This window comes from Strongylocentrotus purpuratus, unplaced genomic scaffold (genome assembly GCF_000002235.5).
Source record: "Strongylocentrotus purpuratus isolate Spur 01 unplaced genomic scaffold, Spur_5.0 spur5_contig_867, whole genome shotgun sequence".
Taxonomy (NCBI): Eukaryota; Metazoa; Echinodermata; class Echinoidea; order Camarodonta; family Strongylocentrotidae; genus Strongylocentrotus; species Strongylocentrotus purpuratus.
The window spans coordinates 212,123-224,562 of NW_022145576.1; the positions used below are offsets into that span (position 1 = coordinate 212,123).

The 12,440-nt window shown below is 38.9% G+C and overlaps 1 protein-coding gene across 1 annotated transcript in view; it reads left to right on the forward strand.

Annotated features, from left to right (window-relative positions):
• The window catches only part of LOC585218 (dynein heavy chain 10, axonemal), an 85,925-nt gene that overhangs the window by 60,850 nt on the left and 12,635 nt on the right, over positions 1 to 12,440 (forward strand). The window contains exons 50-60 of the mRNA XM_030975036.1: positions 751 to 984; positions 1,586 to 1,683; positions 2,184 to 2,349; positions 3,153 to 3,305; positions 4,373 to 4,590; positions 5,689 to 5,910; positions 7,300 to 7,447; positions 8,114 to 8,249; positions 9,344 to 9,498; positions 10,591 to 10,809; positions 11,038 to 11,311. Coding sequence (XP_030830896.1) covers positions 751 to 984; positions 1,586 to 1,683; positions 2,184 to 2,349; positions 3,153 to 3,305; positions 4,373 to 4,590; positions 5,689 to 5,910; positions 7,300 to 7,447; positions 8,114 to 8,249; positions 9,344 to 9,498; positions 10,591 to 10,809; positions 11,038 to 11,311 — 2,023 coding nt within the window. The remainder of the gene's footprint in view (positions 1 to 750; positions 985 to 1,585; positions 1,684 to 2,183; positions 2,350 to 3,152; positions 3,306 to 4,372; positions 4,591 to 5,688; positions 5,911 to 7,299; positions 7,448 to 8,113; positions 8,250 to 9,343; positions 9,499 to 10,590; positions 10,810 to 11,037; positions 11,312 to 12,440) is intronic.

Consider the following 12,440-nt stretch of genomic DNA (forward strand, 5'->3'; position numbering starts at 1 on the left):
AAAAGCAAACTAACATTCAGGCTCTCGGCTGACAATTTAATGTACATTGCATCATGTTTCTTGTCTTCGAAATATCTTTTAAAATTCATATGTGAATATGTATCTAATAAATATATCATGTTTTAAACAAAGTCTGTGGCTATACCATGTAGAAATTGCCATATTGATGTGTTATAATACATATGAAGCAATTAAGCTAGTTTATCAACATTTTATCACCTAGATGGATGCCAATGTGGGACGGGATGTTTTTTTCAGGGATCGGAGAGTGTGTGCTATTTTGACAAATTGCGAACTGCAATAGCCTCCAATGATCATGATAATATACTTTAAAGCATTCTTATAAACAATTGGTTATCAGTATGTTATCGTGCATCAATGACACGAACCTTGACCCTTCACCTCCTTTAGTGCACACCTCTTGAGGGTGGTACTGCCTAGGGCCCTGTTTCATAAAACTTGATATCAATAACAAGTTACAAGCTACTGTTATAAGCTACTGAAATCATGGCATCTGATCGGCTGAGACCAAATTCGTCATAGAAATTTAGCAGTTGTTATAGATAACGAGTTTTATGAAACAGGCCCCTGATGGTCAGGCCAGGGTCCAGCTCAATGAACTCAATGAGAAGCGCAGCAGAAACTAAAGAAGCTTGTCCCAACTCTAAACCCACCAATTGATGGTGCATGTCAAGCGTATCATGTCTCCATGAATCATATACATGACGTTTAACCTTTCTCCTTCCACAGTGCAAGCGTCTAGAGGGCGGTATGGCCAAGCTCGTCGAGGCCAGCGTCCAGCTGAACGAGCTCAACGAGAAGCTGGCCGTGCAGAAGGTCGTCCTGAAGGAGAAAAACGAGGCCTGTGAGGTTCTTCTGGAGGAGATCACGACCCGTACCGCTCAGGCCACCGAGAAGAAGTCATTTGCCGTGTCCAAGGGAAAAGAAATTGAGGTTCAGAGCGTAGTCATCAAAGTAGAAAAGGTACGACATGTACAGTTAACAATTAAACTATTGATGCCCCTTGTAAGTTGGATGGTGTACTAGTTGAGTTGGAACCTTTGTTGAATACTTTTAGATGTAAGCTTTAATATGTACCATTTTCTAGAAGGGTAAATTGGAACAAATCAGTTTTACACATACCAAGATAATTACTAAACTTGGTAAGGGTATGAATAATTTAGATATCAACTGTATTTTTTCAGATTCTGGCTGGTACTCGTAAAACCATACCATTATTTCTCCAGATTGAAGTGTGAAAACTTTGACCATTGTTTTTATTGAGTGCCAAGTACCAAACTTCTTCATTCCATTAAAATTACCATAAATCTGTACTACATGTATCTGAACAAGCCATGTTAAAAATAACCATGGCGGGTACTCAATTGGATACTTTGTTTAAGTAAAACTTTTACTTAGCATTTGGCCTAGTTAAGTATATGTTTTACATTTAAGCAATCACTTTCACGAGCCGACTTTACGGCAAAATACTTACTGATAAGCATTGTAACATCACACGGTCAATCAAAAGTAATGAGCAATGTATGCATCGCATTATTATGTTATTGTTATTATACATCTACAGCAAGATGCTGAGGAATCATTGGCAGAAGCCATGCCTGCTCTAGCAGCGGCTAGAGAAGCTCTGTCAGATCTGGATAAATCATCCGTTACAGAAATCAGGTAAGAGAATGGTTACACAAACAACTTTTCAATTTCTTTATTGAATTTTTATTTGTAAGGCACTTTGTAGGGCTGTTTTGCCAGAGCCAGAGCCCCGTCTGATATAAAGTTGCGATTGATCCAAATCAATCGTAAGTCCTGTAATGAATCGCAAGTTTGCACTCCCCTATACCTAGTTGTGAGTGATATCGATCGCAAATAAGTTGCGATTAATATCAACTCCTTGTAAGACGGGGCACTGTTCAGACGTTGCCACGATTCTGAACCGATTTAGCTTTCTCCTACAAGTTTGCTTCCAATACCTAAATTACTTTGTTTCATTGTTTATATGATTATTAATCATGAGATTATATGTTTAAATATTATTATCTAATGCTATTATAATATCAAAGTATCCACAAATCAGAATGTAGTTGGATTGTACCATGTGTGGTGGGATTTATACGTTCAAAGGTATTTTTCGAAATGATCCATGCTCTCCACCCTTTCTCGATCAACAGGGCTTTTGCCAAGCCTCCCAAGGCTGTACAGATGGTGTGTGAGTGCATCGTGGTGCTGCGTGGTATCCGAGAGGTCTCCTGGAAATCAGCCAAGGGGATGATGGCCGAGGGCAACTTCCTCAAGTCACTCCAAGAGCTGGATGTAGATGGTATCTCGCAGACACAGGTACGTTTAGCTCTCATCCTTTACTGCCAACAGAAGTCATGACCCTCAGTAGTGACCTGTCAGTTTATGACAGGTTCAGTGACCCAATCAGAATTCTATATCAAGTGTCTCTCCAAGTACCTTATCCTTGAGCCATCTGTTTCAGCATTTCATATCATGTTGTTCCACATTCTGTGATTAAATCATCTAAAAGTCGTGATGCCTTTTGTAAATTATGATACTAATAATAATAATACGTCTTGTTTTCCCAGGGTAGAGTAGGCTCGTCAATATTGATACTGTTCTCCCCGAGGGCCCTCCAAATTAGTTTACTTATCTTTACATTTATTATGTCCACCTCATATATTATTTGAGGGTCATGATGATGTTGTGGAGGAGGAGGCGGAGGAAGAGGAAGAAGATGATGAGGACATTGACCACCAGTACTTATGAGCCCCTCCATTTCCTTATTTAAATAGATGATGATAATGATGATGATGATGGTGATGATGATTTTTGATTTGATTTGATTGATCTATTCTCTGAATTCACAATAAAAATATGATATAAATACAGAACATTTACAACATAATATAAATAAACATTAAAAAAACATAAGAAACAATGTAAAAAAGAAAAGAAGAAGACAATAATGAAGTCAGAAGGATACCCTGATGATGATGATGATGATGACAATGACGACAATGATGATGATGATGGTGGTATTTATAACCCCTCAGTTTCCTTATTTAAATATATTGCCCCAGGTGCAACCTTGATGTTATATCATGTATTCAACTTGTTACTTGATTGCTGTTCAACAGGTGAAGACTGTGAGGAACTTCTTAAAGGACTTGGACACCACCTACGAAGACATGAAGAGCGTCTCCTTTGCTGGGGCAGGTCTCTTCAAGTTTGTCACTGCTGTACTTGGTTATTGCTCCGTAGCAAGAGAAATCAAACCCAAGAGAGAAAAGGTAAAGAGCTAACATATTGGGTTAATCAGGGACCTGTTTCACAAAGCTATTTTTCAATGACAAACGACCAAAATCAGTGACAAATCAGCTGATAACCAATCAGAAGCAAGGATTTCACTAGCCTATAACAAAAACTGTCATTTGTCTTTGCATGACAAGTTTTGTGAAATGGGGCCTGTATGTTATTCAATCAAGCACTTTGTGCACGATAAGCTCTCATAAAGTCTTGATGTTAGTCAACAAAAAATACAATTAGTTATTAACAAAAGATCAAGTCAATGTACTTTATTTTAGTGTGATGTTGCACATGCATTGTCAAATGTTTTATGACAATTTTGTAAGTATGCTCATCTTGATCAGCTGTAACAATTTTCTGGCAAGCTTAAAACAAGAATGCAAATATATCATTCTTACCTTTCTAATGTGACACATGGTGTACATTTAGCAGTATTTTACCCCCCCCCCCTTCCCTCGCTGGGCTGTGAGGTTTTTGAACAATCATCATAAATTTTAAAAAAAGTTAGAGTTAGATTCCGACATAAAACACTTTAAAATAGGGTATAAAATATCTTCTACTAGAATTGATTGCTCAGTGACTCTGTGTCTGTTTTTTGTTCCAGGACGATAAAGCTAGCCATTGTTAATCCAAACACATTGTTCATGTCATAATTGGGTCGCATTTGCTACCGGTACTCAAAAACAGAAGGGGTTGAAGAGGATGAACTCTGAACCATTTGACCTGTTTCATTGAAAAGTAATAATAATAATCTGGAGTTATATAGCGCTTAATACGGAATACTGTCTCTAAGCGCTTTACAGATATTATTACCCCTGTCATCGGATTCATTCACGCACAATGTGCACCATCTTCACTCCCTGGGGAGTATTCCTACCATATGGTCACTGTGAGGACATAGGCAATTACTAACACAAACACTTTTGTCATCCTACCAGGTCCCCATTTCTCTCGCGGGTGTGGAGTGGCAAATGTAGGTTAATGCCTTGCCAAAGGACATTAGTAAACAAAAGTAAACCGTGTATGAAATTTTTCTTTCCCCCCTTCTTAGGTGGCCAAACTGGAGAAGACATTCTTCCAGGCCAAGAGGGACCTGGACCGCATCAATGCCGAGGTGAACTCCTTGGAACAGGAACTCAAGGACCTGGGCCAGAAGTACGAGAACGCCATGTCGGAGAAGAAGACCCTCCAAGAAGAAGCTGAGATCATGGAGAGACGTCTTATCGCTGCTGATAAACTTATCTCTGGTCTCGGCTCCGAGAATGTCAGGTGGGTATTTTAGAATTTGTTCACCTCTGGCGGGTGTTTCACAAAGACTAAGATCAACTTTAAGTTGGACTTAACTATGGCAGGTCGTTCATGCCACTGTTTGCTCTCACCATTTACTGGCATTGGTCTCTCAAGGGATGTACAAATCATGGTCACAAATTTACAGAATTTATATTTTTTTGATAATTCACTATTGACGAAAAATATTATCTAACGATCATCATGGTGAGAGCTAATAGTGGCATGAAAGGCCTGCCATAGTTAAGTCCAACTTTAACTTGATCTTAGTCTTTGTGAAACACTCCCCTGGTTTTGAAGTAGCACTATAATCTCTTGATGTAGGCTCTTTGAACCGCCCACTTTACGATATTGCATTACATTTTTGACGATGAAGTTCTGTACCTTATCAAGGATCGAAATGGGTCCAGGTAATGTTGATTTGAAATGTCACGGAACAATATTGGATCAAGATGAACAGTGGGAAAAAAAAACATTCATGGCATGTATGGTGGCACAATAAGAGTTGATCAGAAAATAAACAAGAAAGTCTGTCAGCCTCTTGTGACTATTTTGATGAATGTCAGTTAAATTATATACCCCTCTCTCTTTAAGAACTGAATCTCTCTCTCTCTATGTGCCATGTCCTGAGATGTTGACCATGGAATGCCACAACTCTCTGTCCCATATTCTATGAAGTAATTCACTCTCCCTGAGATCAATTCCACTTTGAGAAATCCCACTTCTTAAGCTACTCATCAACATAATCCTCTTTCTACCTCTACTCGTCCTCCCCTCGATTTTTCAAGTCAATGCAAGATTTTCCAAACCATTCTTTCGTATAACATTACCCAAAAAGCTCAGCTGTCGACCTCTTGTATTATTCAGAAGCTTTCGTCTTGTTCCTGCCATGGCAAATACCTCATTATTAGAAACTCTTTCTGTCCATGAAGTTCTTAGCATCTTCTTCAGGAACCAAACTTCACAAACTTCAAGAACAGAATACAGAATATTAATGATATTTAGTTTTTAAATTTGAAAGTTTAAAATAAGTTTTTAAGTGTTCTCAGTAAGGTATCATTCCATTCCTGATTACTCTAGATGGACCAAGGATCTGGAGGACTTGCGTCAGCGCCGCATCCGTCTCCTCGGTGACTGCCTGGTGTCCTCTGCCTTCCTGAGTTACGTGGGTGCCTTCACCTGGGACTTCCGTGATCAGATGGTTTACCATGATTGGCAGGACGACATAAGCGACAGGGAGATCCCCATCAGTGACCCCTTCAAAATAGAGAACCTTCTGACCGATGATGTCGAGATCAGCAAGTAAGGGTTACACTATTAAAGCTATACTTTTGAATCCATTTCATTGACTGGATATTCGTGGTTGCACCAGTGTGATGATGATCAAGAAATTATGAAATCAATGTATGTTTTTTCCTATTTTTGTTTCTTGTCCGTTAGCATTAATTTTTCATGGCAGGCGGATTGAGCAATATTGGATTTTGTGCTATATAAACAAGTTGAATGTATGATGTTGATGATTATGATGATATTGAATGGTGTGATTGGTAGTCAAAATAATCATGAGGAAGATGATGGTAATGGGGATGATGATGATGATGATGTTGATGATGATGATGATGATGATGATGATGATGATGATGATGATGATGATGATGATGATGATGATGATGATAGTGATGAAGAAGACGGTAGTGGTGATGGTGGTGGTGATGATGATGATGATGATGATAGTGATGATGATGATGATGATGATGATGATAATGATGATGATCATGGTAATGGGGATGATGATGATGATGATGATGATGGTGATGATGATGATGATGGTGATGATGATCGAAGATGATGGTGGTGATGATGAATAAAGATGATGATGATGATAATGATGATGATGATGATGATGATGATGATAATGATGATGATAATGATGATGATCATGGTGGTGGTGATGATGATGATGATGACGATGACGACGATGATGATAATGATGATGATCATGGTGGTGGTGATGATGATGATGATGACGATGACGACGACGATGATGATGATGATAAAGTTATAAGGATGATTATGACAGTGATGACGATAGCCCTAGTGATGACTATGATAATGATGCTTATTATAACAAGGTTCTTGTGATGGGGATCTGAAGGATGAGGAGGAAGGGTGAGGAAAAGTAGGAGGAGGAGGAGGATAATGCATTATTCTATTGTTGATGGTAATGTTAAAAATCCAACAAAGAGGCATGCTCTGGAAAAACAAAACTTGGTTGTTGTGGTAATAATAATAATAATAATAATAATAATAATAATAATAATAATAATAATAGCCTAATAGTCCACTCAAAATTTTATTAAACCGAAACGGAAATTCTTTTTGCCCAATTGATCGTGAGCCCGGCAGCCACTGAGCAGCGCCAGATCGACGTTGCTCTATCCCTTATTGTTGAACGCCAAACAAGGTAGCAACAACTCCCATCTTTTAACGTCTTTTGGTATGACGCGGCCAGGGTTCGAAACCCACGACCTCCTGGTTGTGAAGCGGACGCTCTACTGACTGAGCCAACACTCCGGTGATTTCAGTTATGGTGCTCACAATAATTTAAGACTTGAATTAGTCTCTATGATCCTCTTTGAGGTCCTTAATAAAGTCATTAACATATTACTCTGTATGTTCGTTCTATTCTAGATGGGGATCCGAAGGCTTGCCTCCAGACGAGCTGTCTATTCAGAATGGTATCCTGACCACCAGAGCGAGTCGTTTCCCTCTCTGTATCGACCCTCAGCAGCAAGCTCTTAACTGGATCAAGAAGAAAGAGGAACCTAACAACCTCAAGGTACGACCCAGAGACCAACTACGATCTCTTTCTAAAATCACACGCTTAAAGCACCAGAGATGCTAACCCTCTCTGATTTTCAGGGAGGCTCCCAGAAGAAGAAAAAAATTGATACATGTACGTCATCCCACACAAATGTTAATACCTCCCTGATTTTTTGAAAGATTATTCCTATTATGCTGTATGCAATTAATAGAAACCTTCCCGATTTCTGAATGAATCCTCCCTGGAAGCTGAATGTAAAGGTGGGCATATCTGGAGCACCTACAGCAGAGAAATTTGATCACCTAACTTTACAAGATATACATGTACTGGCTTATTGATGATACATCAATATCGGTGAGTCGGGAAACGGGCGTTCCGACGGTTCGTCTGATTTCTGGTGCTAAGCGGCCACCCTCACGGGGGGTCGCTACCCGCTCCGAAGACAGCGTCAGGGGGGGAGTTTGACTGGGGCGGTACATCTGTCAAATGGTAACGCAGGTGTCCTAAGGCGAGCTCAGCGAGGACGGAAACCTCGCGTAGAGCAAAAGGGCAAAAATTATGCACATTCAGCTTGAAATTTAGTGTTAAATCATTTAGACCTAGAAAGTTGTGCATGTTAAGAGGTGGTCCTTCAGAGTGACATCAACTGTAATGGCAGTATTTGCTTTGTGTTTTTTTTAGGTGTGCACTTTCAATGATCCGGACTTCTTGAAGCAGCTCGAGCTGGCCATCAAGTACGGCTTCCCTTTCCTCTTCCAAGACGTGGACGAGTACATCGATCCTGTCATCGACAACGTTCTCGAGAAGAACATCAAAGGTGAGTGCTTTGCCTTACTTAGTGTGTTAGTCATTGTAGCCTTTATATTCTCTTAGTTTGTTGAATAAATCTAGTCATCTGATTCGTCGAAATTGGAGTCATGATTTTAACCATGCCCGTAAAGAAACACAATTGCCCGGGGCGCCTCAGGGTCATAGCAGGATGTAACCTCCCCTTGAGCTTACAGAAACAGCAATGCCTCGCATAGCAGTCAATATATCTACATGTATATTACTGCTCTGCCTACTACAACCCTTACACACATATGTAGAAGCATTACTGCAGAGAGATTGTCTTAGTTTTGGGAATAGTTTTCTCTTTGGACATGATAACTCTTTTAACCTTTAAAGGCATTATATTAATAAGACGTCCTTTTATAAAGCACACCTACTATATGAATATACTCTACTGCGCTTCAGATAAAGTATTGTATTAACACCCCGGTTGTAGCTGAGCCACCATAATAAGGTGCTAAAGCATTCAAGGAATTTCTTCCTACAGGGTACCCATTTACATCACCTGGGTTGAGAGTGACAAATGATGATTAATGTCTTGCCAAAGGACATTATTTCACTTATGAAATTACATGTTGATTAAGATTTTATGGATGACAACAACTTTTTGGGATGATTTTGAAATTAATTATCATAAGTTATTCATTAGAATTCAATTTTCTCATATAGACAATAAACATTGATATTCACCTCACTGAACATTTAGCATCTGTTTTGAAATTTTCAGGAATGCACTTTGCCAATATTGTATTACAAATTTATTGCTTTCATTCATGTGTTTTACATGTTACATTTTAATAAATAATAATAACAATATCACAACATCAACTTGAAATCAAATGCTCAAAGATGAAATCACATAAATTCATCTTCATTATACACTATAATACAATATAAGTATAAGAAAGAACATACAAAAATGATAAAGAACAATTAATTATAAGCCAAATGAAACAAGAACGTTTAAGATTATTGTTTAACTCTTTAGCTAGTCTGCTATTTTGCATCTCTTGAATTATTACAAATCAGATTTCTAATCTAATCCCAATCCTAATTTAATCCCTCTCCTATTTTTCCTAGGTGCTGCTGGCAGGGAGTTCATCATGCTTGGAGACAAGGAGGTAGACTACGATCCAAACTTCCGTCTCTACCTGGACACCAAGCTGGCAAACCCCAAGTACACACCATCTGTCTTTGGCAAGGCTATGGTTATCAACTACACTGTCACACTCAAAGTAAGAACAATGGATATTTTTACTTTTTTGGTGTATTTTTAAAGGCCTGATAATTGCTGGATTTAAATCACTTTCCCGATTATTCTTTTTTTTTCCCTGATTTTTTCTTTTCTTTTTTTTCTCCTAATGTTATCCCTATTTTCCTGAAATTTCCCTTATTTTCTCTATTCTTCCCTAGTTTTCCCAAATTTTCTTATCCAAAGGGGGGGGGGGGGGGGGGGAATGTTATTAGATACCATTCCCCCCCCCCCCCCCCCCCCCCCCCCCCCCCCCCCCCGAATCCTCTTTTTTTGTTTTTAGTGCTCACTATCACCCCTGATTTTAACTTCCAAAGGAGGGTTTGATTTAAGGGGAACAAGTTGGAATCATCACTTCATATGTTATTAGCACTTCATCTGACTTATGCTCTGGAAACATTTTATTAGGGATTTATTTTGTTAAAAGAGAAAGGGTCAGGTTTAGGGTTTCAATGGGTTTTAGATTAGGTTTTAGGCTTTGTGTTCAGGATGGGTATATTGTTTATCACTATTGGTAGTTGGGTATAGTATTCATCAAACAAAAAACCATCAAGATTGGAGACGTAAATTTGGTTAGTGTTGTGTCTTGACCATGAAGTAATTGCCATCGGAGCTAATGTCGTACAATCTGAGTATATACTAAGTGCCAAGAAGACCATCTACTCAGTTTTATTTATCGCTCCGAGCACACCCACTCAACAGTTTAATATGTCATTAGCTCACTGATAAAAGGACATTATAGCCATAGCCAATACATGGTGGTTGTGTCCATTCTGCAGAAAGCCTACAATACACTTGTTTAATAATAATAATAATAATAAAAGTGGTTACTTGTACAGCGCACTGGTCCACCTTTTGGTGCTCATGGCATGAGAGAAAAATACATGTAACAAACATAATAAGGAGAAGAAGGGGAAAAAAAAAATCGAAATTCCCCTAGACATAGTAAATTAGAATATTGCAATAATTACAACTAAAAAACAAATAAGTTTCCAGTTGTGATTTGAATGTTTCTGTTTAAGCAGTATGTGCAATGGTTTACTCATACACAATCTAATCCTCTTGACTTTGCCAGGGTCTTGAAGACCAGCTGCTGAGTGTCATCGTAGGCTTTGAGCGCAAGGAGCTGGAGGAGCAGAGAGAACGTCTGATCCAGGAGACCAGCGATAACAAACGTCTCCTGAAGGATCTTGAAGACTCCCTGCTCAGAGAACTGGCTACCTCCACTGGTAACATGCTGGACAACGTGGAGCTGGTATCTACTCTGGAGGAGACAAAGTCTAAAGCTTCTGAGGTAAGCATTACTTTGTCTTGCTGGACATCGTTTCACACAAATTGTCATGAGTATAAGTCCACTGATATCACTAAAATTACAACTCAAATTTTTACCAATCAAATGACTAGATTTATTCAACATACTAAAGAGAGGTATATAATTGAAAATAAATCCTCAAGTTTCATTGTATATTTGTATATCATAAGATGTGATGTGGAAAGTTGATTCGACAATTTCATCTTACAGGTGACAGAAAAGCTGAAACTGGCTGCGGCCACGGCCATAGACATTGACAAGCTTCGCGATGGCTACCGTCCGGCCGCCAAACGTGGAGCAATCCTGTTCTTTGTCCTCTCTGAGATGGCTTTGATCAACAGCATGTACCAGTACTCGCTGGCTGCCTTCCTGGAAGTCTTCCAGTTGTCACTCAAGAAGAGTCTACCCGATTCCATCCTGATGAAACGACTCCGCAACATCATGGACACCCTCACGCATAACATCTACAACTATGCTTGCACAGGTAAGGAAAGGAGGGGGGAAGAGGTTTGCTATGATGGAAGATAATGATGGTAGTGGTAGTACAGTCAAACCTGCTTTAGTGACCACCTGTCTACAAAGACCACCTACCTACAAAGACCCCATTTTATATTTCCCTTGAAAATGGTTTCTAATTGAAACATGTACATGTACTAAAGGAACCTGTCTACAAAGACCAATTTTTGTGTTTGCCTTGGGCGGTCGCTATAGACAGGTTTGAGTGTAATACACTGTAGAGTAAGTATGCAATAGATATAAGTACTGAAGTGAGAAATAGTAAGAGCAATTATCTGTACATTTGAAAGGAAAAGGTCAGGATTGAATTCACTGCTAGGAGATTTCTCAAGTGAAGATAATACTCATTGTACAAGGAGATCATACTGTTTTTAGTATTGGTGAATTAGTAGTTGGAATAAAGATGGAGGAGGCAGTCATCATAATTCTGCATTGAAACACAGAAGTACTACAATGCCAGATGCGTTTGCTGGCACACATTATTCTCAGTTGCCGTACATGATGAGTAGAGGGCATGCTAAAATGAGAGTCTCTCTCTATGTACCAAGTTCAACCCACACTAACGCCCAAAATAATTCTGCACTAAAAAAACACTTGTATCATGTATGTTAAAGGGATCCGGTAACTTTGTCTGAGATCCTTTGAAAAAAAATCCTTGATTTAGCTCATGCTGCAATGATATTCATAAACCTTTAGGTCAGTCAGGAACCCCATGACTTTTACAAGCCAATCGCTTGTCTGATTTTCAAGGTATTTATGATTCATAATCGAAATCAAATTTTGCGTTTGCCAAACGGTTTTCATAACACTGCAGTCTATTGGGGAAAATGAGTATGGTAAAACCGGTCACTCAAAGGTTTTTACTTTTTGAGGCACTTCTTGATCATTTTGAAGCACAAATTTTTTTAGGGCTTCAATATAACACTATATCACAGACACTGATAACACGTAAGGCCGTGCATCTCAGATTTAATGTTGTTAAACGATCCTGTTAACCAAAATTGAATAGTCTCAAATGATTAGATGTCATATTAGAGAGTGCTAGCTAGCAGACAGATGCCTGATTATGTGTTTTCATTTGCATAACCGTACTCAAT